Below are 26,141 nucleotides of genomic sequence, written 5' to 3'. Positions count from 1 at the left end.
CAAATTCAAGATGTTGGCACACCTTTGTAAATCAGGCAAGATTCATAATTTATTGAATTTAACTGAATACAGTTTGTTAGACCAGTACACATTTGTCCAGTCATGATGCTCCTAGCACCAGGCAAGTTACAGTTGTCTTTTGTGGAATTATCAGGGTGTGTTAACTTGGATGTTCGCTGTTATACTCCAACCAGTGGAGAGCTGATAGCGTTTCCTGCAGAACATACTCTTGACTGCCAGGGATCATATCAGAGGCAAGTTTCACCATCACTAGCCTACTGATATGTATTAAACACCTCACTCATCTTTCATGCTACATGGCTACTTCCTACCATACCACTTGCAATGGCCTGTTCTCAATTTTCCAGTCTTTATACCTTCATAGCAGTCCAGTAGCTTATTTAGGCAATTCAAGCAAAATACAACTGCCAACTGGCTAGCACTGGAGGACAAACCAAAAAGTTCAGAGGTGTGACGTCACAAAACGGGCCATATTTTATTGAAGAAACTAGCTATTCTGTTGGGGGGTGTGGGTGGAAAGAGGCACATTAACAATAATTCATTTTTCACACACTGACAAACAGCAACATTTTCTCATGTTTAGTGCATCTGTCAATTCAAAAATTCTCCATAAGTTAGTACATAATGAATACTGCTAGTGAGCTCACATTTTATTATGCCGAAATGGTTCAATTTCTACTCTGTGTGTGTGTGTGTGTGTGTGTGTGTGTGTGTGTGTGTGTGTGTGTGTGTGTGTGTGTGTGTGTGTGGTCCTTCAAATTTGACCATGCTTGATGGTTGAATTTAAATGTCCACTGAGTGTATAACATTTCCTTTAAAATTGTATGAGGGTCACTCCAAAGATAATGCCCACAATTTTTTTACAAAGCTATATTATTTTATAATACTTCAACCTGTATAGGTAGCAGTATTGTATAATAAATAAATATCTATTTATACTGTGGATGGCCAAAGCCAGAAGAGTTCACAACTTCACTGCAACTGACCTTTTGTTGCAGCCAAAATAACAGCACAACAGCTAACAATGGACTGTGTGCATAGCTATTGTAGAATAAATATGTTAATGACATTGTTCTATAGATGGTGTTGGAGTAGTAGCATCACTAGTAGTGATGCTACTACTCCAACACCATCTATAGAACAATGTGACTGTTGGAAACATTCATAAGTTACCACAAGTGTAAGAGTGATGCTGCCAACTAAAGAACAGCTAGTTGTTGGGTTATGAGGATAACATTCACAGCAGATAAACATGCTGATCTGCATGACTTGCCTCGTAGAATGTTACCAATAATCTCTTTCTTGTACAAGAATTTAGTAACAGCATGCCGTTTGATGACTACTATAGCAATACCACCAGTGGGAAGATGTTGTTAGCATAACAAGAGGCAAGAAGAATAAACTATACAATTTACAAGTAAAAATGCTGCAGAATAAATATATCTTGTAAAAAAAAACCAAAAAAAAAACCACCTGAGACATTACTCTGTGTGATTTTCATATATCTTTCTATATGATTAACTTGAGTAAAAGTTTTAATCCTAATCCTAAATTTTTTTGTTTGTATACAAAAAAATTTATAAATAAAAAGAAATAACAATTGTAATAAATTGTTACCTTTTGTATACAATTTTTAAATCTTTCCATTCTAAAAATGAACACATCTTGGGTTTACGAGCCAAAATTGTTGTCACAAGCTCTCGAGTAATTTTTTTCTTCAATTTATCTGGATGTGCTACATACCACTTCTGTAGTCTTAATTTACCTTGTCGGCTAAATAATAACATGAATTGCATCTAAAAAAAAAAAATTGTAAAACTGTATTAATATGCATGATAAATATAATAACTAAATGACATGTCAAATAACTGTAATGCAAAATGAAACATGAGGCCATCTAAATTGTAATGTCATGGTATGCACTTTTTGAAAAGTGCTTCACAGTATACAATAAAGATTGATTTTACTGCAAGTACAGTGTAAACAGCAATTTTTTAATTATGTAATGCATTAGCAATTATATATATATAGTAGCATTTGATTGTTCTTTTTGGGTATTCTTCAGCCTTTTCTATAGTTTTTTTTATGTATTTTTTCTCTTTATAATACAATTTCATATGATAATCTGATTTAAATCATAAGTGAAAAAAAAGGGATGAATTTACCAAGGAAAGAAAAGATTGGCTACCAAAAAATAAGACAACATTTGTTACATTGTGAAAGTTTAAGAAGCTGATAATGATAGAGAAATTTCAGTGAAAAGATTAGCACCTACAACAGCATGTTTAATTTGCTCTTGCAACAGATATGAAAGGCTATACAATGAATCCATAATAATGAAGTAATTTGGATCTCCTGCTCCCAAGGACAGCCACATAAACACAGAAGAGTAGTGGCAAATAATGCAAGAAAGTAACTAATACAGCATATTTCTACAGTTAAAAAAAAAAAATTCCCATATTACCAGTCTATTTCCTTTAATAGTTTATCTAGTTAGCATTAGTTGAGGCATATGATGCAAGAAAGCAAGCTTATACAGAATCAGCCAAAAAAAAAAAACAAAACAACCTTCCCATTTCACCTATCCAGTAACTCCTAAATTTTTTTGTTTGTATACAAAAAAATTTATAAATGAAAAGAAATAACAATTGTAATAAATGTTTGTCTAGTTCAGCCTTAAATTTTTTTAAGATATCAACTTCCACAACAACAGATGGAAGTCTGTTCCAGCAATCAACTACCCACTGGCTAAAGGCAAACTTCCACACATCAAACTGTCTTTCCTCAATTTGAATCTATGCCCCTCAGGTTCTTAATCTGAGCAAGTGGAAGTATCCTGTCAGCATCGAGCCTACTCAAACCATTCAATGACTTGTACACCTCAATCAGATCACCTCGCAGGTGCCTAATCTCCTGATGCTGCAACTTGCAGAACCTAAGCCTTTCTTCGTAAGCGCACCCCTTTATTACTTTCACCAATCTTGTTGCCCTTCTCTGTACTCGTTCTAGCAACTCTACATCATTCCTAAAATGAGGCCTCTAGACCTGTATGCAGTATTCAAGGTGTGGCCTGACCATTGCTTTTGGAGTACTTTGCATTTGTCAATGCTAAACTTCACTTGCCACTTCTCAGCCCATCTGCCTAACTTTTCTAGATCCTATTGCAGTAGCATACTGTCTTTACTGTCATTAACAACCCTGACAACCTTTGTATCATCTTCAAACTTGAACATTAGGCCTGATATGCTTTCATTGATATCATGGATCAATACACAAAACAACAATGGCCCAGCACCAAACCCTGGGGGGCCACACTAATAAAATTAGTCCACGTAGAGCAGTGTCCATTTATAACCACTCTCTGCTGTCTCCCACTCATCCATCCCTTTATCCATTGCAGTAACTTGCCCTTAATGCCATACCGCTCCAATTTGTACAGCAGTCTTCCATGTGCAACAGTATCAAAAGCTTTCCTGAAATTCAAGTATATGATATCAAAATTATTTTTTGCATTCAGTTCCTTTGAGACTGCATAGTAGTATGCAATCAAATTGGTCAGACAAGACTTCCTTTTAACAAACTCATGCTGTGTCTTAACTATTATTGCAGTCTTGTCTAGATGATCCTGCAATGTTTCTTTTACCAGTGATTCCATTATTTTCCCGGAACACAGGTTAAACTAACAGGTCTGTAATTACTTGTGTCACCTTTTGAACCCCCTTTGTGAATTGGTGATACAATTTGCACACCTCTAGACCATGGGGACCTCCCCTGAGTCCAAGGAAGCTCAAATGATTATGGCTAAAGGTTTGCTTACTTCCTTTGCTGCATCCTTTAATATAACTGGATGGATCCCATCCACCCCAGGTGCCTTCCTTATGTTTAACTTCAACAATTTCTCCTCCACTTTGCTCTCAGTTATTACAAAATCGCTTGGCTCCCTGTTAGCATTTGATAAACTTTTGGCACCCCCCTCATTGAATAAATCCTCATGTGTGAATGTGGATGCAGAATACTCATTCAGTTTATCAGCTACTTGAGCAGGATCATCAATAGTCAAACCATCTATGTAAAGTGGACCAATCTGATTCATCCTCTTCCTTCTTGAGTTTAATAAGTAAAGAATTCAAATTAATGCATGAATAATCACTGCAGATAATCAGATCAAGAGTGTTACTCCCTCATGTTGCCCTTCAAACCTGTTGCTGTAGAAAACAATCCTCCAATAAATCCACAAAAGCCTTGCAAGCATGTGAGTGACCAACCCCACAAGTTTCAGTCAATATCTGGAAAGTTAAAACCCCCATTACAAAACATTCTGATTTACTGGCCCACTATTTCTCTGCACAACTGTTCATTTGTACTCATCAGAGTCATTAGGCCTATAACACACTCCCATTCTCATTTTTCCTTTCCTAGTGTTTATGTCACACCAAACAGACTCACCATTGCACTGTCCACCCATGTCAACTGGATGCACTTCCTTAGATTTTATGTTTCTTAACTAACAGCATAACCCATCCTCCCTTCCTAACCTGTCTATCCTTTCTGTACACATTGTACTCCCCAAATTCCAATTCTCCACTGTTTATATCTGTGTGACTTCAAATTCATCAAATTTATTTACAATATTTTTAGCATTGGTGTACATGGAAGTATACATGCACCTGTTCTTACTCTTAGTTACACTAACACAGCCCATGTATTTACTTGTTCCATGATGACTCCCAGCAGCTCTCGAAATCCCTAGCAACTTGCTCTCTAGGCTGCTGCTCATAACAACAGAGGCAGTGTTAGGTGGGTCAGCAGTTTTCTGACCCACCTAACACTGCCTCAACAGCATCAGCAAATATTCTTGTTAGCCTTACCCTTTCTATTTAAGTGTATCCCGTCCATATAGAAGCAGTCTCTACTGTTAGCAAGCACAGACCACTGAAAAAAATTCTACCCCATGAGCTTTGCACAATCTCTCCAGAGCTGGATTGATTGACAAGGCTCTCATCATATACTCCCTCCTATTGTGTTTGGGCAGAATTGCAGACACTTTCAAATTTAAGCCTAACTCATGACTTTTTTTCAGCATTGACTTGTACTTGTTAAGTAAATCTGCATATCTCTTACTCTTAAGATCATTAGTGCTAATGTGTATGTCACCTTTTGTGCCCTTAAAAGATGATATCTGCCCAACAATGTTGTCAACTTTTTTGCCACTGGCAGACATTCTTCCTTGAATATTCAAACTACCCACTTCCAATGCATCACAGCCTAAAAAAATGTGTAACTTGTGAAATGTTTGCCGATTTTTTTTTTTTTTTTTTTTTTTTGATTTGGTAGTTGTTGGCGCATCGGCTTCTGTGGCCATATTGCACCTCCCAAGGTTTTTGCAGTACTCTGATCCAAGCCCGAGGCGGGAATCGAACCCGCGACCTTTGGGTTGCTGGGTAGGTACTTTACCCACTCGGCTAGCCCGGTCGGCAAAAATGTTTGCCGAACTCTCTGGAACGGAGCATGATATTGCCATGGGGGATGTCTTTGTGTGTGTGCGATGTGAGGAGTGTAAGGAAATCAGGCGACAACTCAGTGTTGTTATGGGCCTATATGAGAGTTTGAAGGACAGGGGTGGATGCCCTCGAAGGATCTAAATTGAGGGGCCCATCAAGCTCTCAGCTGCCCACATCAACACCAGAGCTTGCATTTGGTCATCACGCAACACAGCGGCAATCCCCAAGGCAGAATGTGCTGGTCCTACAGGAACTAGTAGTTGTTGATGACTCTATTGTCAGGGAAATTGGGAACATGCTTTGTAAAAAGGATAGGTGGAACAGGACCAGGGTATGTCTGCCAGGGGCAAAGGTTGATGACGTTGTAGAGTGGATATCATCTTTTAAGGGCACAAAAGGTGATATAGTTGTACATGTTGGCACTAATGATATTAAGAGTAGGAGACCGGCAGAATTACTTAACAAGTACAGGTCACTGTTGAACAAAAGCCGAGAATTAGGGTTGAATTTGAAAGTGTCTGCAATTCTGCCCAGACACGATAGGAGGGAGTATATGATGAGAGCCTTGTCGATCAATTCGGCCCTAGAAAGATTGTACAGGGCTCAAGGGATAGAATTTTTTTCAGCCTGGTCTGTACTTGTTAACAGGAGAGACTGCTTCTACAGGGATGGGATACAATTAAATAGAAAGGGTGCAAGAATATTTGCTGATGCTATCGAGGCAGTGTTAGGTGGGTCGGAAAACTGATAGCTTGGGGAGATACAAGGACTAATAGTTTAACAGTAGCCGCAGGCAGAGGTGAAGGTGATTCTTGCACAACTTCTATTAGAATAAGTAGCGACCTGGAGCGAGGGGTGTTGGGGGTTTCAGGTACGGATGGCAATCATCGTGAAATAGCTGGGTATATGGGATGTGTTAGGGTAACTAGGAATAGGAGCATGTATACCAATGCTAGAAGTATAGTAAATAAATTTGATGAATTTGAAGTGTTGGTCAAGACATCAAAGGTGAATATTGTTGGGATAGCAGAGACGTGGAGTCACACAGATATAAGGAATGCAGAACTGGAATTTGGGGAGTACAATGTGTACAGAAAGGATAGACAGGATAGAAAGGGAGGAGGTGTTATGCTGTTAATTAAGAAAAACATAAAATCAAAAGAAGTGCACCCAGTTGATATAGATTTATTTTATTTTTTTGTAGTTTTTTTTTTTTTTTTATGTGAACCCCAAACACGAGAGGTATTAGAACCTATAGTACTTATTAACGTGCTTGGGTTGGAGGTCGAGAAGACGAAAGAAGATATTTGTTGACATTGGAATTGAACTTCTGTAGATTGTAATTTTCAGGAAATACGTATGAAGGAAGGTTGTTCCAGAAAATGGCAGTTGAATGAATAAATGAGGAAGATGAAAAGTTGGTTCTGTGGGTTTGAAGTTGGACAGTAAATGGATGTTGGCTGGTGGCGGCACGTGTTCGGACTGTTTTGAAAGAGAGAGCGGGAATTATAGAAGCCAATTCAGAAGAACAGTGCCCATGGAAGTATCTGTAGAAGAGGCATGCAGCAGAAACAGTACGTCTATGAGAAAGCGAGTGGACAGACTCTGTTAGAGATGAATCATAAATTAATCTAACTGCCCTCTTCTGAATGGAATCAAGAAGCCTGAGAGAGGTTTTGGGGGCACCACCCCAGATATGGGAACAATATTCCATAGCAGGGCGGATTTGTGATTTATACAGAGTGAGCAGCTGTTTGGAAGAAAAGTAACGCCGAGAGCAAAAGAGAAAACCAAGTTTTTTAGATGCAGAAGAAGCAATATTTGTAATGTGCTTGTGCCAAGAGAGATTAGAAGTCAGGGTAATCCCCAAAAGAGATATATCACTTTGCCTAGAAATTGGAGTGTCCCTAAAGATAAGCATAGGAGCAGAAGAATCCTTTTTGCGAGATATAAGACAAGACTGAGTTTTAGAAGGGTTGAAATCAACTAAGTTGTCTTTTCCCCACTGGAGAATAACCTAAAGATAGGCATTTAAGGAATTGGTAGAAGATTTTCGAGAAGTTGAAACTGACTGAGCAGGACAAGGTTTCTCAAAATAGAAAGTGGAATGCAATGTGCTATCATCGGCAAAACTATGGATAGGATTTCGAGTCAATGGAAGAAGGTCATTAATATACAAGAGGAAAAGAGTGGGGGAAAGAACTGAACCTTGGGGGACACCGGCATTAGTGGAGAAGTTAGAAGACAGAGAGCCATCTACCATCACCCTCATTGAGCGATCAGAGAGAAAACTGGATAACCAATTACTAAAAACAGTTGGCAAACCATAAGATGGAAGCTTGTTTAGAAGACCTTTATGCCAAACACGATCAAAAGCCTTTGAGATGTCAAGTGCAACTACTTGTGTTTCACCGAACTTTTCCATTGAATTAGTCCATAAATGGGTAACATAAGCCAGAATATCACCAGTGGATCGACACTGACGGAATCCATACTGGCGATCGTTGATCAGACAGAAGGTTTCTAGGTAGTTTAAGAGTTGGCGGTTAATTGATTTCTCCATTACTTTAGAAAGAGTAGAAGTAATTGCAATGGGACAATAATTGGATGGGAGGGATTTGTCACCCTTTTTAGGAACTGGCTGGATATGAGCAAATTTCCAAGCAGAAGGAAAAACACCTTTGGAATAAGAAAGTGAAAAAAGGCGGCAAAGAATAAGAGTAAGTTCAGGAGCACAGGTTTTGAGAACAAGTGGAGAAATACCATCAGGACCTGGAGCTTTCTTAGCATCAAGATTCATCAAAATCCTTCTGATATCCTTTTGACGGAAGACCACAGGAGCCATTGAATGGAGGGAATGGTGGGAGGTGTTTTACCAAGATCATTAATACATGAGCTGGAAGAAAAATGGGATGCTAGCAGGTCAGCTTTATCCTTGGCTGAAGTGACAACAGAACCATCTGGTTTGGACAGAGGTGAGAGCAGAGATGGGCAAAAGTTGCGGCCAATAGCTTTGGTAAGAGACCAGAATGCTTGGCTATCATTAGAGCAAGAAGCAAGTTTTCTACTCTTAGCCTGTTCAAGCTCTAGTTTGGACTGATTAATAACTGGTTTACAATTGTTGCGAGCTTTGGTGTAGGCAGAAAATGAAACTGAAGAATTACAAACAAGCCAATTACGATATGCAACATTCTTCTCTTGAACAGCCTTAGCACATTTATTGGAAAATCAAGGTTTAGATAAAGGACGAGATTTTAAAGTGGAGTGTGGGATAAAGGATTCCATTCCTGCAAGAATAATTTCACTGACACGATCTGAGCAAACATTGACATCAGAAGTTTTGAAACAGTAATCCGACCAAGGAAAAGAAGAAAAGAAATCTCGCAGGTCATCCCATTTTGCATTCTTGTAATGCCAAACAACACAAGGTTGGGAATAGCCACAAGATAAAGGTTCCATTGGAGAAGAGACAATCACCAAGTTGTGATCTGAAGTGCCTAAAGGACCTCTCACTTCGACCGTATACTTAGAAGGGTTGTTTGTGAGAAAAAGATCAAGCGATGACTGCGGTATGATTTGGATTGTCCGGTATTCTTGTAAGTAAATGAACAATCTGTGCTAGGTCATTAGTAATTGCAAAAGCCTCAGCATTTCGACCTGCTGGGTCGGTGTGACTAGAAAACGGAAGCCAGCTGGAGTTGTGAACATTAAAATCACCAAGGAAAATTACCTCACTGTTAGGAAAGTTGGACTGGAGAAAGTCAAGTTGCAAAGAGAGGAAGTCAAAGAGCTCCAAGTGATTAGTGGAGTTGGGAGAACGGTAGAGACAACAGATGAATTTGACACAATGAGGTAGAGAGATTTTAAGCCAGAGAAGATCCAAGAGAGGAGATTCCAAATTGCCAACTCTCTGACAGGGAATATCAGAACGGACATATGCACAAGTACCACCTTTGAGGCGAAAGGAATCATACAGCAAATAATTTGGGCATCTGAGATGAGCAGTAGTTGAATCAACCGATAACTGAGATTCTGTCAGAAAAAGTACATAGGCTTTGGCAGACTGCAAGTGGAAATGGACATCATTGTTCATTGTCCAACAAATGGACAGTTGTTGGCGCATCGGCTTCTGTGGCCATAATGCACCTCCCAAGGTTTTTGCAGTACTTTTATCCAAGCCCGAGGCGGGATTCGAACCCGCGACCTTTGGGTTGGCAGGCAGGCACTTTACCCACCTGGCTAGCCCGGTCGGCTGTTGATATAGATGAACAGTGCACTGTTGAGTCAGTTTGGTGTGACATTAGTATTAGTAATGGCCGCATGGTGCAAGAAAGCCTATGGCTTATGCTACACCAGCCCAAAAAAAAAAAAAAAAAAAAAACATAAGCACTGCTAAAGCAAAAATAAGAGTAGGAGTGTGTTATAAGCCTAATGACTCAAATGAGTACATTGTTCATTGTACTCATTTGAGTACAATGAGTACAATTGTTCATTGTACTCAAATGAGTACAATGAACAATTGTACAGAGAAATAGAGTGGGCTAGTAAATCAGAATGTCTTTATAATGGGGGATTTTAACTTCCCAGATATTGACTGGAACTTGTGGGTTGGTCACTCACACACTAGTCAGACTTTTGTGGATTTATTGGATGATTGTTTTTTTCAGCAGCATGTTTGAGAGGCAACCAGAGAGAGTTATACTCTTGATCTGGTTATCAGCAGTGATCATTCGTGTATTAAGAATTTGCAGATAAAGAAACCACTAGGTGGCAATGATCACAGTGTACTGATGTGGGATTTACTTAAAGATATAATTACCATCAGGGGTAAAGGAAAGGGTTTTTGCTTCCGTAAAGGTGAGTACAGTGGTGTCAGGCAGTTTTTAAACTCTGTACAGTGGGATCAACTGACGATATTACCAACAGTAAATTCTAAGTGGGAAGCATTCAAGGAATTAATCGTGGATGCTACTAAAAGTTTCATACCTATTAAAAAATATTGTTCAAGGTTTAGGCCTAAATGGTTATCAAATGAACTAATGAGACTCGTGACAGAGAAGAAAAATGCATGGGATGCATATAAATTATGAAGCGACTCAGAAGCCTATGGCAGTTATAAGCTAGTCTGTAATCAGGTCACAAAGGAGGTTAGGCAGGCGAAGGCAGATTACGAGAAATCCGTGGGAAAAGATGCTAAGAAAAACAGCAAGGATTTCTTTACTTATATAAACTCTAAAAGGAAAGGGATGAATCTGATTGGTCCACTTGACATTGATGGTTCGACTGTTGATGATCCTGCTCAGATAGCTAACCAACTGAATGAGTATTTTGCATCTACATTCACACATGAGGAATTATTAAGGTTTGAAAATGGCAGGTTGTCAAATTGTAGCAGGATACTTAATGATTTTGTAATAACTGAGAGCAAAGTGGAGGAGAAATTGTTGAAGTTAAACATAAGAAAAGCATCTGGGGGTGGATGGGATCTATCCAGTTATATTAAAGGAGGCGGCAAAGCAACTAAGCAAACCCTTAGCCATAATTATGAGAGCATCCTTGGACTCAGGGGAGGTTCCCAAGGACTGGAGATGTGCAAATCTATCCTGAATTCATAAAGGGGGATCGAAGAGTGACACGAGTAATTACAGACCAGTTAGTTTAACTTCTCTTCCGGGTAAAATAATGGAGTCACTGATTAAAGATGCATTGCAGGATCATCTAGACAAGACTGCAACAATAATTCAGACACAGCATGGGTTTGTTAAGGGAAAGTCTTGTCTGACAAATTTGATAGGTTATTATGATGTGGTTACAAAGGAACTGGATGCAAAAAATAATTTTGATATCATATATTTGGATTTCAGGAAAGCTTTTGACACTGTTGCACATGGAAGACTATTGTACAAATTGGAGCAGAATGGTATTAAGTGTAAGTTGCTACAATGGATAAAAGGATGGTTGAGTGGGAGAAGACAGAGGGTGGTAATCAATGGGTGCTGCTCTTCGTGGACTAATGTTATTAGTGGAGTCCCACAGGGTTCGGTGTTGGGTCCACTGCTGTTCTGTATATTTATCAATGATATTGATGAAGGTATATCAGGCTTAATGCTGAAGTTTGCAGATGATACAAAGGTTGGCAGGGTTGTTAATGACAGTAATGGCAGTGTGCTACTGCAACAGGATCTAGATAATTTGGGCAGATGGGCTAAGAAGTGGCAACTGAAGTTTAACCTTGACAAATGCAAAGTACTGCATATGGGTAGAAGTAACCCCAGAGAAATGTACCAACTGTGTGGTACCACTTAAGGTGGTAGAAAATGAAAAAGACCTGGGAGTAATTGTGCAGTTAGATATGACGTTTTCTGAGCAATGCAGACAGGCTGCAAGAGCAGGTCATGGGGTGTTGTCATTGATATATAGGAATTGTGCTAGCAGGGAAAAGGAGGTGATTGTCCCTCTGTATAAGGCAATGGTCACACCACGCCTTGAGTACTGCGTACAGGTCTGGAGGCCTCATTTTAGGAAGGATGTAGATTTACTTGAGTGTGTACAGAGAAGGGCAACAAGATTGGTGAGGGGAATGAGGGGATCCTCTTACCAAGAGAGGCTAAAGTTCTGCAAATTGCAGTGGCTGGAGACTAGGCACCTGCACGGTGATCTGAGGTGTATAAGGCCTTGAATGGGTTGAGCACGCTGAATTCTGATGGGATCCTTCCACTTGTTCAGATTACGAACCTAAGGGGGCATAAATTCAAATTAAGAAAGGACAGATGTAGAATAGATGTGCGGAAATTTGCCTTTAGCCAGCGGGTGGTTAATTGCTGGAACAAACTTCCATCTGTCATTGTGGAAGTTGATAGGTTGAATAAATTTAAGGAGGAACTGGACAGGCATTTGGAGGGAATGGTGCGATTTTTTTTTTTTTTGGCTGATGCTGCATAAGCTAATACACTTGCTTTCTTGCATCACATGCCGCTACTACTACTACAACACCAGATGGAAGTTTGTTACAACAATCAACTACCGAATTGCTGAAGGCAAATTTCTGCAGAATCTATCCTACAACCATTCTTCAATTTGAATTTATACTCCCTCGTTTGTAGTCAAGCAAGAGGAAGGACAGCATCAGCATCGAGCTCACTCAATCTATTCAAAGCCTTAAATACTTCAATAAAATCTTCTTAAAGGTGCCCAAATCTCCAGATGCTGCAATTTGCAGAACTGAAGCTTTTCTTGTTTCTCGGTAAGAGCACCCTTTTGTTTCTCACAATCTCATTGCTCTTCTCTGCACCTGTCTCAACAGATCCACATCCATCCTAAAAGAGGCTTCCAGACCTGTATGTAGTATTCAAGATGTGGCCTAACCATTATCTTGTACAATGGGAAAATCACCTCCTTATCCCTGCTAGCAAAATTCCTTTATATGTTCTTGTTTATACTCCGGCATAAATGATATTGATGATGGTATATCAAGCTTAATGTCCAAGTTTGCAGATGATACAAAGGTTGGTAGGGTTGTTAAGGATACTACTGACGCTATGCTGCTGCTGCTGCAACAGGATCTGGAAAGGTTGAGCAGATGGGCTGAGAGGTGGCAAATGAAGTTTAACATTGACAAATGTAAAGTACTACATATGGGAAACAGCAACCCCAGAGCAACGTATCAATTCTGTGGTACTACGCTGACAGTGGTAGAGAATGAAAAGGATCTGGGGGTAATTGTTCAGGCAGATATGAAGTTCTCTGAGTAGTGCAGACGTGCTGCAAGAGTAGCTCATGGTGTCTTGTCAATGATATACAGGAATATTTCTAGCAGGGATAAGGTGATTATTCCCTTGTATAAGGCAATGGTCAGGCCACACCTTGAGTACTGTATACAGGTCTGGAGGCCTAATTTCAAGAAGGATGTAGAGCTGCTGGAATGAGTACAGAGAAGGGCAACAAGATTAGTGAATGGAACAAAGGGTTGCTCTTACGAAGAAAGGCTTAAGTTTTGCAAATTACAGTGTTTGGAGACTAGGCACCGGCGAGGTGATCTGATCTGATAGAGGTGTATAAAGCCTTGAATGGTTTGAGTTTGCTCAATGCCAATGGGATTCTCCCTCTTGCTCAGAATAATCACCTGAGAGGAAAAAAATTCAGATTGATGAAAGACAGATGTAGGATAGATGTGCGGAAATTTGCCTTTAGCCAGCGAGTAGTTGGTTGGTGGAACAGACTTCCATCCCTTGTTGTGAAAGTTGATAGCCTAAATAAATTTAAGGCTCAGCTGGACAGGTATTTCAAACGAATGGAGGTGTGAAATGGAAGTGGTTTTTTTTTTTTTTTTTTTGGCTGATGCTGCATAAGCTTGCTTTCTTGCATCATATGCCTCTACTAATGCTAATGATCACCAGGTCAGTGGAGTTTACAATAAATCAATCAATACAAATGTTAATCATATTTAGCAGTCAAGAGCTTGAACCCCGGTTCATTCAAAGAGCGTGTACTGCTGCACTCACGCTCCTGGACACTCGGATATCATTGACAAAACCCCATGAGCTGCCCTAGCAGCTACTTGCATGATAAAGATACCTAGAGAAAAAGTCTGATAAAAAAAAAAGTCCATCATAGGGCAGATTTACACAAATGTTTCCTCATAATTATGAGTTATATACTAGTAGCTAATATATTAAACTAATTTTCTTAATGTAATGAAAGCTGTGTAGTTGCTATCTGAACTGAATTTCATTCTGAAAAAAGCTTAACATTGCTTTAAAAGATAATTCTAAACATGTTCCACAATTCCATGTCCTGCTGACAAAATCCTGTATATCATTACCAGAATCAACGAGTAGCATCCCTCTGCATTTCTCAGAGAAACTGTGAGACTGTACAATTACACCTAGGTCATTTTCACTCTTCACTATCTTGATTGTGCTACCACCTAATTGGTATGTTATACTGTGATTACTGTTACCCATATGTAACACCTTGCATTTATCAATGTTAAATGTCAACCGCCACTTCTCAGCCCAGCTGACTAATTTCTCTAGGCCTTGTTGCACTAGGATATTGCAGTTCCTATAATTAACCTATTTAAAGGTGGGTGGGGATTGAGTCAATCCAAGGGTTTTCAGAGCATATGAAAACAAAGAAAGAATAGCCCTAATATGCTGAGAAACTCACTTCCTTCAAATAAAACTATATTAAATGTTTTGGCAATAACATCACCTCTTTATCTTCTGTCACTGTGCTGCAAAATGCAGTCAAAAGTAATAACACACTGTTTTTGTTAGTCCTAGCAGATTTGAAAGAAGCCATTTTGTTATTCCCACAATTTTTCAGGAGCCAATTGCACAACAATTGTGACATGCCCTGCATAAAAAGTGATCTTACAATTCATCTAGCTTCACTTAGTTGGCAGCAGCTACCTACATTCATGTGACAATATCTGACCATTGTTTACTCTTCTTGGATCTTTTTTTTTTTTCTTTTCATGTTTCCACAGAGAACGACGGAGCTTGCATAACCAATTTATAAAAACTATTTTTATTTCTTTGTGTAACACTTGTAATTCATAAGGTGTTCCATTGAAAGAATGCCATATTAATTTCATTAAAAAATAAAATTGAATAATTTTACAAAAAAATTTTTAAAAAATAACTATTGCAGCTATGAACTTGAAATTTTATGTTTTGAATGAGAAAAGTATCTCTGACATTTTTTATAAAAAGGAATGTTGAATTGCTTGTGTTGCCACGTTATACTGTATTTGTTTTGGAATGTGTATAATTAAGAATTTCATTAAAAACAACTACTGTAGATATGAATGTGATAAGACATTTTTAAAGAAGATACTTTCCTTTACTAATAGGGGGGAAAAAAATATTCAATGAAAAATGTGTTTTTTCTGCACTATTTGCTTTTAAAACTGGGGTGTAAAAATCATTGAAAAAAAAAAATACCTTGCTCAGGAATTGTTTTCAAAAAAAAAAAAAAGCTGCTAGTAATATGAAAATATCTTGTGCTTAAACCAGTAAGAAAAAAACAAACAAATACGAAATACTGAAAAATGGCTGTGATATAGGAGTTTAAAATTTGGGAACCGTCTCACTCTCCAAGTGCCTAACGTTACACAAGTGCTTGCACTAATGGCAGGTTAACCAACCTGACAACTTTTCTATAACACGCAAACTTAAACATTAAACTCGACAAACCTTCATCAATATCATTAATAAATACTAAAAACAACGGAGGACCCAGAACTGAACTTGGGGGAGTTTCCCCCCCCATGAGCTATACTAATAACATTAGTCCAAGGAAGTAGGGCCCATTAATAACCACTTTGTTTTCTGCCACTCAACCATCCCTTTATTCATAGAAGTAACTTGTCCCTAATGCCACATCTGTCCAATTTGTGCAGCAGGTTTTCATATGGAACAATATCAGAGAGAGAGAGAATTAAATAATTAATACATTAAAAAAAATCAAACATGCTATGATCATGATTACTCACACGAGGCAAAGTATTAACTGTATTTATAATGCTACATCACATAAGCTTATGTTTACAATATATACAATGACATTCATACTTTCACTGTGGATACTCATCGATGTGCTCTTGTTTATAAAAGCATGGATATGTGTACTTAGTCTCTGCACATAGCAAACGAATTTCTTCAAAGCAGAGGAGAGCTTGGCAGAACGTGCGGAGAGGAGCACGAGCTTGTTCTTACTGGTTTCTAGGATTCAGACAAGCTAAGACCTCTTTCCTATAGGTTCTATTGGTGCAAGGCTTATTCAAGTTGGCATCGAGGTGCAGTACTTCTGTTAGTATTTGATTTGTGAAGAAGCAATCTGAGATATAAAGTCTCCAGTGCTTCAAGCAAAGCATCAGGATTGACTGAAGTTCTAGCTTGGGTATTCGCCAGTAACATGGATCCCAAATGCATGGTATTGAGATTTGGCCCATGATCATTTTAACTGTAGCTACCAGTCATTGTATTTCAATGATATCAGGTAGTCTGCATCCCCAGTGAAATAGCTAAGGCTGTAGGTTTGTCCTGTGGTGGGAAACAAGCTTTCCGATTAGCCCATTTAAGGAGCCAGAATTCTGCTGCGAGGATTGGCTTCTTCGTTGTAGTAGCTGCTGATGCCCACACTTCGGTGTCACGATTTGTTTAAAAGATGAGACTTATGACAGCCTGTTTCATAAGAAACAGAGGCCACCTGTTTCTGACAGGACCAACTGGTCCCTCATCAGATAGCAGGTGGCCTCTAGAGACAGCACAGCCAAAACAGTTGTAGAGAAGTTATTCAAAGTAAGCTGTAATTTGGTAGACAAAATTAGAGTTTTTAAAGCTATAATATAGCTAAGGCTATCTATTGAAAGTAGTGCAACATCAGGGCAATTCATTATGAAGGAAAATTTGTCCTCTTGTGAGAATTAAGACCATTGCATTATCCATGCAGTTTAAACCTTGCTGGACACAAAAACAGATGAAGGATATATGTTGTTGGAAAAAGGCACCACGATTCAGTTCAATACACCAAAATACAGGACAAGTTCAAACAAGAATGAATGAGTAAGACTTGACAACTAACAACTTAACAACTAACAGCTCATCACATTGAAGCAACAGTATTGCTTCAACGTGATGAGCAACCTCACTGCAGCCATACAACACTGTTGAGAATTATTTTGTCAGTGGTGGAATTTGAAGTAATCCCACTGAAGGTCAAATTTGACTCCAAGAGACTTTTTTTTGTTTCCATTATACTTAACATCTCCAAGAGACAAACAGATAAAACAGCAATGAAGAAGTTGGGCCAACTGTGAAGATTTGATTGGTCTAATAACTAAAAGAATTTTATCTAAATGGCACACAAAAACTTGTTAAGTGCAGTATGAGATGTATCAAAAATTAGATGGGGTATACGTGAAAAAAATGAGCTGATCTCCAGAACATAGGTATACCCGAGTCACCGCATCTAATTTTTTCAGGTGTGACCGAATTCAGGATGGATTCGAGCAAAATAAATGTAAGTATTTTTAATAGACTTTCATTTTTGGCTAGCCAAAAACGTTTAGGTTACTGTATGCCACTAATTCAGGACAAATTCAAGCAAAAGAAGCCACACCCACAAAGTGGTACCCATGTTCTGGAGTATAACCAAAAAATGATACATCATAAGATAGAAACCTTTTTTATTTATCTATATCCCTTCAACTGCAACACATTAAGAAGCATTATATTTCAGTACACCTTCATATATACATTTATATATATATATCAGGTGGTCATTGATTCCATTAGATATATATTGCCCACACAAAATCAGAGGTCTAATTGCAGAATGTGTGGTAAAAATTAACTTAGTGTATCTGAAACTCCAATGACAATGAAAGTTAGTGTGCTCGAACAAGCAACATATTTCTTGGATAGTACTGTGGAAACAGTGTTTGACCAGAAAGTGATTATTCGTTTTACAACACTCCTAGAACCCACACTTTATGTAACCATTACAGCTTAGGTACCTTTTATACCATACCTTTTTAAATACTACCGATGATTCTTCATACTAGCAAGTGAAGTTTACATCAAACTCTCACAAAAATTAACCAAAAATTATGATTCTGAAATTTTGTATTTCCTTCATAATCAATATTGAGATTCTTCTTCGTGTGATATTAATTACACATTTTCAGTTCAATTATAATAACTTTTGGGGCGACTGGATAAGTGAATTGGGAAGGTTTTTTTTTTTTTTGGCTGATGCTATATAAGCTTGCTTTCTTGCATCATATGCCTCTGCTAATGCTAATAAAACACACAAATTCATTCCAATTATATTGATATGAAATTATACTGAAGTTGAAATGAAATGTTTCTATTCTCGTGATATCTCTTATAATTAAAAGTAAATATAGAAAAATGCCATTCCCATTATTGTTAGATAAACATTAAGTTAAATGTTAAAAAATATGTACCAAAGAAAATGGTTAAGTTTTGACATTTTTTGTTGAACTTGTTAATACAAAACGAAGATTTAGGTGGTTTGAACTTTGGTTAGCGGGATTCTACTACATCTGTTTTGTACACTTTTTTTTCACACTATGGTAGGATAAGAATAAGAAGTTAAAATAATTATAAAGATAGAAACAAGTTTACACTTTCACAGTCTCTTACCATTTTTGAAGGATTTACTAAAAACTGGCACAAATTAATATAATTAAACAATAACGCTAGTTGCTTTTTATCTTTAAAAAGACTGACAACCAGTCTTCTCGAAAAACAATCACATCACCATAAATCAATTTTAAAGCCTACAGACGAAAACAATAGGGATAAGAGGTGAGATGGAAAGGGATACAACCCATGCCATCTCACCTCTTATCCCTGCCAAAATATAAAAACTGAAATTTACTTGAGTAATTGAACTATCAAACAATCAAAAGTAAGTTTGTTTTTAGAAGACATACGTGAACTTACAAGATATATTTAATTTCAAAATATTTTTGTTAGAAATACTGTTGGTTGCCGAGAACAAATATTATGGGATCTGATGTGTGGCTAAACTACAAATTCTGCGCCCCTCACAAACGTCCTCCCCATACTATTAACAATCAGTGGCGAAACTATAAATTTCTGCTCCCTCACCAGATTGCGAATGGCACCACGTGACCTTTAACAACTATGCCAAAAATACACTGGTGTGAAAAAAGGTTACAACCACAAAATCAACGAAACAGCCTGTGGCGATTTGTATAACTGTGGCCGTTCAGTAGAAAGCTGGTGCACATGCAAAAATTTGAATCGTGATGGAAGGGCTCACATAAACAGATAAAAGCTGCAGTTCAGCAGTTATGTGCAAATTACTGAATGGTGAGCACGATGGTGACAGACGTTCGATTGGTTTCAAACAGTGCTACACACAACAAAATGGTCTGTAGACAACGTCTGGATGACTTTACCCGAGGTCGAATAATTGGGAAGCTCGAAGTGCGAGGAATGCGCTGCAGAGCTCGGTATTGCCCATAGCATCGTCTCGCGTGCGTAGTCGGTCTTCAGAACGATAGGTACAACTGTTCGGAGGACCAGTGGTGGTCGTCCACAAAAATCAACATCCACTGATGACCGCTATATACTCCTACAGGCCAAGAGGGACCGACACCAGACAGCGGTATCGATTGCAAACCAGCTACACAGGAGCACAGGACGCAGGTACCGCGGTTTACTGTGGCCAAGAGACTCGACAAAGGTGGACTGTTTGCCCGACGCCTAGTACACTGTGTTCCTTTGACTGTTTTCTACAGCAACATGTTCGAGAGGTAATCAGACGAGTAATACTCATGATCTGATTATCAACAGTGATTATTCATGCTTTAAGAATTTACAGATAAAGGAACCACTGGGTGATAGTGGTCACAATGTACTGATGTAACTACCATCAAAGCTAAAGAGAAGGGCTTCTGCTTTCGTAAAAGTGACTACAGAGGTCTCAGAGAGTTTTTAAATTCTGTACAGTGGGATCAACTGATGATGTTACCAATGTTGAATTTTAATTGGGAAGCGGGATTTAATTTTGGAGGCTACAAGGCTTTTCATTCCAACTAAAAAATACTGTTCAAAGTGTAGGCTTAATGGTTGTCAGACGAATTACTGAGGCTATTGATGAGACTATAAATGAATATGTTGCATCTACATTCATACATGAGGAGTCATTTAATGAGGGGGAGTGCCAGAAATTTATTAAACCCTAACAAGGAGCTAAGTGATTTTGTAATAACTAAGAGCAAAGTAGAGGAGATATTATTGAAATTAAAGAGGCAGCCCCCTAGGCAGAATGCGCTGGTCCCACAGGAACTAGTAGTTGTTGGTGACTCTATTGTCAGGGAAACGGGGAACATGCTTTGTAAAAAGGATAGGTGGAATAGGACCATGATATGTCTGCCAGAGGCAAAGGTTGATGACGTTGTAGAGCGGATATCATCTTTTAAGGGCACAAAAGGTGATATAGTTGTACACGTTGGCACTAATGATATTAAGAGTAGGAGACCGGCGGAATTACTTAGCAAGTACAGGTCACTGTTGAAAAAAAGCCGTGAATTAGGGTTGAACTTGAATGTGTCTGCAATTCTGCCCAGACACGATAGGAGGGAGTATATGATGAGAGCCGTGTCGATCAATTCGGCCCTGGAGGGATTGTGCAAGGCTCAAGGGGTAGAATTATTTTCAGCCTGGACTGTACTTGTTAACAGGAGAGATTGCTTCTACAGGGATGGGATACACTTAAATAGAAAGGGTGCAAGAATTTTTGCTGATGCTGTCGAGGCAGTGTTAGGTGGGTCGGAAAACTGCTAGTTGGGGGGGGGGATACAAGGACTAATAGATTAACAGTAGCCACTGGCAGAGGTGGAAGGGATTCTTGCACTGCTTCTATTGAAATGAGCAGAAACCTGAAAAACAAGATGCAGGATATTTCAGAGACTGCTGGTAGTCATTGCGGTACAAGTAAACACATGGGTTGTGTTAGGGTAGCTAAGAATAGAAACAGGTGCATGTATACCTGCGTGTACACCAATGCTAGGAGTTTGGTAAATAAAATTGATGAATTTGAGGTATTGCTCAAAACATCAAAGGCAGATATTGTTGGGATATCAGAGACGTGGTGTCACACAGATATAAGTAATGCGGAACTGGAATTTGGGGAATACAATGTGTATAGAAAGGATAGACAGGACAGGAGGGGAGGTGGGGTTATGCTATTAATTAAGAAACACATAAAGTCCAAGGAAGTGAAGCCAGTCGACATCGATGGACACGGCAGTGTCGAGTCAGTTTGGTGTGACATAAGCATAGGGAAATCAAAATTGAGAGTAGGAGTGTGCTATAGGCCTAATGACTCTGATGAGTATAATAAGATATTGTACAGGGAAATAGAGTGGGCCAGTAAATCAGAGAGTCTTATAATGGGGGATTTTAATTTCCCAGATATTGACTGGAATTTGTGGGTTGGTCACTCGCACACTAGCAAGGCTTTTGTGGATTTATTGGATGATTGTTTTCTACATCAGCATGTTCGTGAGGCAACAAGAGGGAGCAATACTCTTGATCTGATTATCAGTAGTGGTTCTTCCTGCATTAAGAATCTGCAGATAAATGAACCACTAGGTGGCAGTGATCACAGTGTGTTGAAGTGGGATTTACTCAAGGAGGTAACTACCATCAGAGGTAAAGGGAAGGGTTTTTGTTTTCGTAAAGGCGACTATGATGGTCTGAGACAGTATTTAAATTCTATACAGTGGGACCAACTGATGATGTTACCAACAGCAAACTCAAAATGGGAAGCATTCAAGGAACTAATCTTGGAGGCTACCAGGCTTTACATACCAACTAAGAAATATTGTTCAAGGTTTAGGCCTAAATGGTTGTCAGATGAACTAATGAGACATATGGCAGAGAAGAAAAATGCATGGGATACATACAAATTCATGGGTGACATGGAAGCCTATAATAGATATAAGTTGGTCTGTAACCAAGTCACAAAGGAGATTAGGCAGGCAAAGGCAGACTACGAAAAATCCTTGGCAAAGGATGCAAAGAAAAACAGAAAAGAGTTCTTTACATATTTGAACTCGAGAAGGAAAGGGATGAATCAGATTGGTCCACTGGATAGTGATGGTTCAACAGTTGAGGATCCTGCTCAGGTGGCTAACAATCTAAATGAGTATTTTGCATCTACATTCACGCATGAGGAGTTATTCAGGAAGGAGAATGATGTAGGTAAAGTAAACATTGGCAGTGAGCTGGATGATTTTGTAATAACTGAGAGGAAAGTGGAGGAGAGATTGTTGAGGATAAACATAAAAAAGGCACCTGGGGTGGATGGGATCTATCCAGTTAAATTAAGGGAGGCAGAAAAGGAAGTATGCAAACCCCTAGCCATAATTATGAGAGCTTCTTTGGACTCAGGGGAGGTACCCATAGACTGGAGATGTGCAAATGTAACCCCAATTCACAAAGGAGGATCAAAGGCTGACACAAGTAATTATAGACCTGTTAGTTTAACTTCTGTTCCAGGTAAATTAATGGAGGCACTGGTTAAAGAAGCACTGCAGGAACATCTAGACAAGAATTCAGTTATAGCACAGACGCAGCATGGTTTTGTTAAGGGCAGGTCTTGCTTGACCAATTTGATTGGATACTATGATGTAGTCACAAAAGAACTGGATGCAGGGAATAACTTTGATATTATATATTTGGATCTTAGAAAGGCTTTTGATACTGTTGCACATGGAAGACTGCTGCACAAATTGGAGCAGTGTGGCATTGGAGGCAAATTGCTGCTATGGATAAGGGGATGGTTGAGTGGCAGAAGACAGAGAGTGATAATCAATGGACACTGCTCAACGTGGACTAATGTTATTAGTGGAGTTCCTCAAGGTTCAGTGTTGGGTCCGTTGTTGTTTTCGGTGTTTATGAATGATATTGATGATGGGATATCAAGTTTAATGTCCAAGTTTGCAGATGATACAAAGGTTGGCAGGGTCGTTAAGGACACTACTGACGCTATGCTGCTGCAACAGGATCTGGAAAGGTTGAACAGATGGGCTGAGAGGTGGCAAATGAAGTTTAACATTGACAAATGTAAAGTACTACATATGGGAAACAGTAACCCCAGAGCAACGTATGAACTCTGCGGTACTACACTGACAGTGGTGGAGAATGAAAAGGACCTGGGGGTAATTGTGCAGGCAGATATGAAGTTCTCTGAGCAGTGCAGACGAGCTGCAAGAGTAGCTCATGGTGTCTTGTCAATGATATACAGGAATTTTTCCAGCAGGGATAAGGAGGTGATTATTCCCTTGTATAAGGCAATGGTTAGGCAACATCTTGAGTACTGTATACAGGTCTGGAGGCCTCATTTCAAGAAGGATGTAGAGCTGCTGGAACGGGTACAGAGAAGGGCAACAAGATTAGTGAATGGAACAAAGGGTTGCTCTTACGAAGAAAGGCTTAAGTTTTGCAAATTACAGAGTCTGGAGACTAGGCACCGGCGAGGTGATCTGATAGAGGTGTATAAGGCTTTGAATGGTTTGAGCATGCTCAATGCCAATGGGATTATTCATCTTGCTGAGAATAATCACCTCAGATGGCATAAATTCAAATTGAGGAAGGACGGATGTCGGATAGATGTGCCGAAATTTGCCTTTGGCCAGCGGGTGGTTGGTTGGTGGAACCGACTTCCATCACTTGTTGTTGAAGTTGATAGCCAAAAAATTTAAAGCTCAACTGGACAGGTATTTCGAACGACCGGAGGGGTGAAATGGGAGTGGAGTTTTTTTTTTTTTTTTTTTGGCTGATGCTGAATAAGCTTGCTTTCTTGCATCATATGCCTCTACTAATGCTAATGCTAATGCTAATGCTAATGCTAAACATAAAGAAGGCACCTAAAGTGGACGGAATTTATTCAGTTATTAAAGGAGGCAGCAAAGGAAGTAAGAAAACCGTTAGCCATAATTAGGACAGCTTCTTTGGATTCGGGGAGGTCCCCATGGACTGAAGATGTGCAAATGTATCTTCAATTCACAAAGGGGTTCAAAAGGTAACACAAGTAACTATAGACCTGTTAGTTTAACTTGTGTTCCGGGAAAAATAATGGAATCACTGGTTAAAGAAGCATTGCAGGATCATCTAGACAAGACTGCAGTAATAGTTAAGACACAGCACGGTTTGTTAATGGGAGGTCTTGTCTGACCAATTTGATTCGATACCATAATGTGGTCAAAAGGAACTGAATGCCAAAAATAATTTTGATATCATACATTTGGATTTCAGGAAAGCTTTTGATACTGTTGCACATCGAAGACCGCTGTACAAATTGGAGAGATATGGTATAAAGGGTAAGTTGCTAAAATGGATAAAGGGGTGGTTGAGTGGGAGACAACAGTGAGTGGCAATCAAAGGACACTGCTCTTCGTTGACAAATATTATTAGTGGAGCTCCCCAGGGTTCGGGTTGGGCACGTTGTTGTTTTGTATATTAATCAATGATATTGATGAAGTTATATCAGGTTTAATGTCCAAGTTTGCAGATGATACAAAGGTTGGCAGGGTTGTTAACGACAGTAAAGAGAGTATGCTACTCAAACTGGATCTAGATAAGTTGGGCAAATGGGCTGAGAAGTGGCAACTGAAGTTTAACATTGACAAATGCCAAGTACTGCATATGGGTAGCAATAACCGAAGAGAAACGTACAACTGTGTGGTACTACATTCAGGAAGGTGGAAAGTGAAAAAGACCTGGCGATAATTTGTAGTCAAATATGAAGTTCGCTGAGCAGTCCAGACGGGCTGCCAGGGCAGGTCATGGAATCTTGTCAATGGTAAAATATGAATTTTGCTAGCAGGGACAGGGAGGTGATTATCCAGTTATACAGGGTGTCTCAAAAATACACGGCATAACTTCAGGAATGAGTTCCTCATATGTTGACAGTAAAAATATTTTGTATCAACATAGTTCCGGAAATGCTTGGTTCCCGAGTTATTAACCGGAATGTCTTATCACCCGCAGGTGATTTCCTTCATGCAGGCTTCTGAGTCTCTGATGGTATTTTTTGGTCAGGCAGGCCTTAATTTCCTTGTGCTGTAACTGCTGAGCCTGCACCATCCCCAAGTATTTGTAGGCCTCTCCCTCTGACATGGCTTCGATCTCTTTACCACTCTGTAGTTTCGGTTGACTAATTTTCCCTGACGCAATCCGTGGGTCTTGCATTTGTCTAGACCAAATTCCATCCTAATGTCCTTGCTGAATTCTTCGGTGATCTGGAGTAGTTGCTGAAGCTTCTTCTCGGTTCCCGCGTAGAGCTTGATGTCATCCATATACATCAGGTGGGTGAGGGTGTACAGGTTCTTTCTTCCTTCTTTGAGGTTGGGAGATGCTCTGAGCCCACTGTGCTAGACAACACCACAATGGGCTCAGGGCATCTCCCTGAAAGATTCCTCTCCTGATGGGGATTGGCCTGGTCGTGATGTTTTTCACCTTAATGGTGGTACTCCATTTCGCCACCGTTTCTCCAAGGAAGTTTGTCACTATCGCATTGACTTTGTAGATTTTCAGCATCTCTATTAGCCACCTATAAGGCACGGAGTCAAAGGCCTTGCGGTAATCGATGTAGGCTGTATACATGTTTCGGCGCTTGTATGCTTGCTCTATAACCACAGCATCTATGGTTAATTGCTCCTTGCATCCTTTGCTCAGCCACTTGCATCCTTTCTGCTGTTCGGCCATTATGCTCTGGCTCTCCAAGTAGTCTGATATCTTCCTGGTTATGCAGCTGGTCAGGATCTTTTACATTGTTGGGAGGCAGGTGATTGGCCTATATTTCGCCGGGTTTCTTGTATCTTCGTCTTTAGGCTTCAGATATGTGGTTCCTTGAGTGAGAAACTTCGGGATTGTCTCTGGGCACCTTAACATTTGGGTGAATTGCTCTGCCAGGTGCTTGTGTGTGCAAGTGAGCTTCTTGTACCAGTAGTTGTGGATGTTATCTATTCTTGGAGTTCGCCAGTTGTGAGAGTTCTTGATCGTCTGTTTTACTTCTTCCCGAATCTTCCATCCTCTCATTTCTTGT

General features: G+C 39.4%; 1 protein-coding gene across 2 annotated transcripts in view; it reads right to left on the bottom strand.

The window, feature by feature from the left end:
* Nucleotides 1–18,802, bottom strand: part of LOC150091835 (AP-1 complex subunit sigma-2-like) — a 64,138-nt gene extending 45,336 nt beyond the window's left edge. For both annotated transcript variants that reach the window (XM_090385884.1, XM_090385890.1), the window contains exons 1-2: nucleotides 18,698–18,802; nucleotides 1,639–1,817 (exon numbers count right to left, since the gene is read on the bottom strand). In XM_090385884.1, coding sequence (XP_090242010.1) covers nucleotides 1,639–1,817; nucleotides 18,698–18,700 — 182 coding nt within the window. In that variant the 5' untranslated portion in view covers nucleotides 18,701–18,802. The remainder of the gene's footprint in view (nucleotides 1–1,638; nucleotides 1,818–18,697) is intronic.
* Between the last annotated feature and the right edge of the window lie 7,339 nt (nucleotides 18,803–26,141).

The sequence above is a fragment of the Mastigoproctus giganteus genome, chromosome 1, assembly GCF_048544385.1.
Source record: "Mastigoproctus giganteus isolate SK-2022 chromosome 1, ASM4854438v1, whole genome shotgun sequence".
Lineage (NCBI taxonomy): Eukaryota > Metazoa > Arthropoda > Arachnida > Uropygi > Thelyphonidae > Mastigoproctus > Mastigoproctus giganteus.
This window is presented reverse-complemented; position numbering and strand designations above follow the sequence as displayed.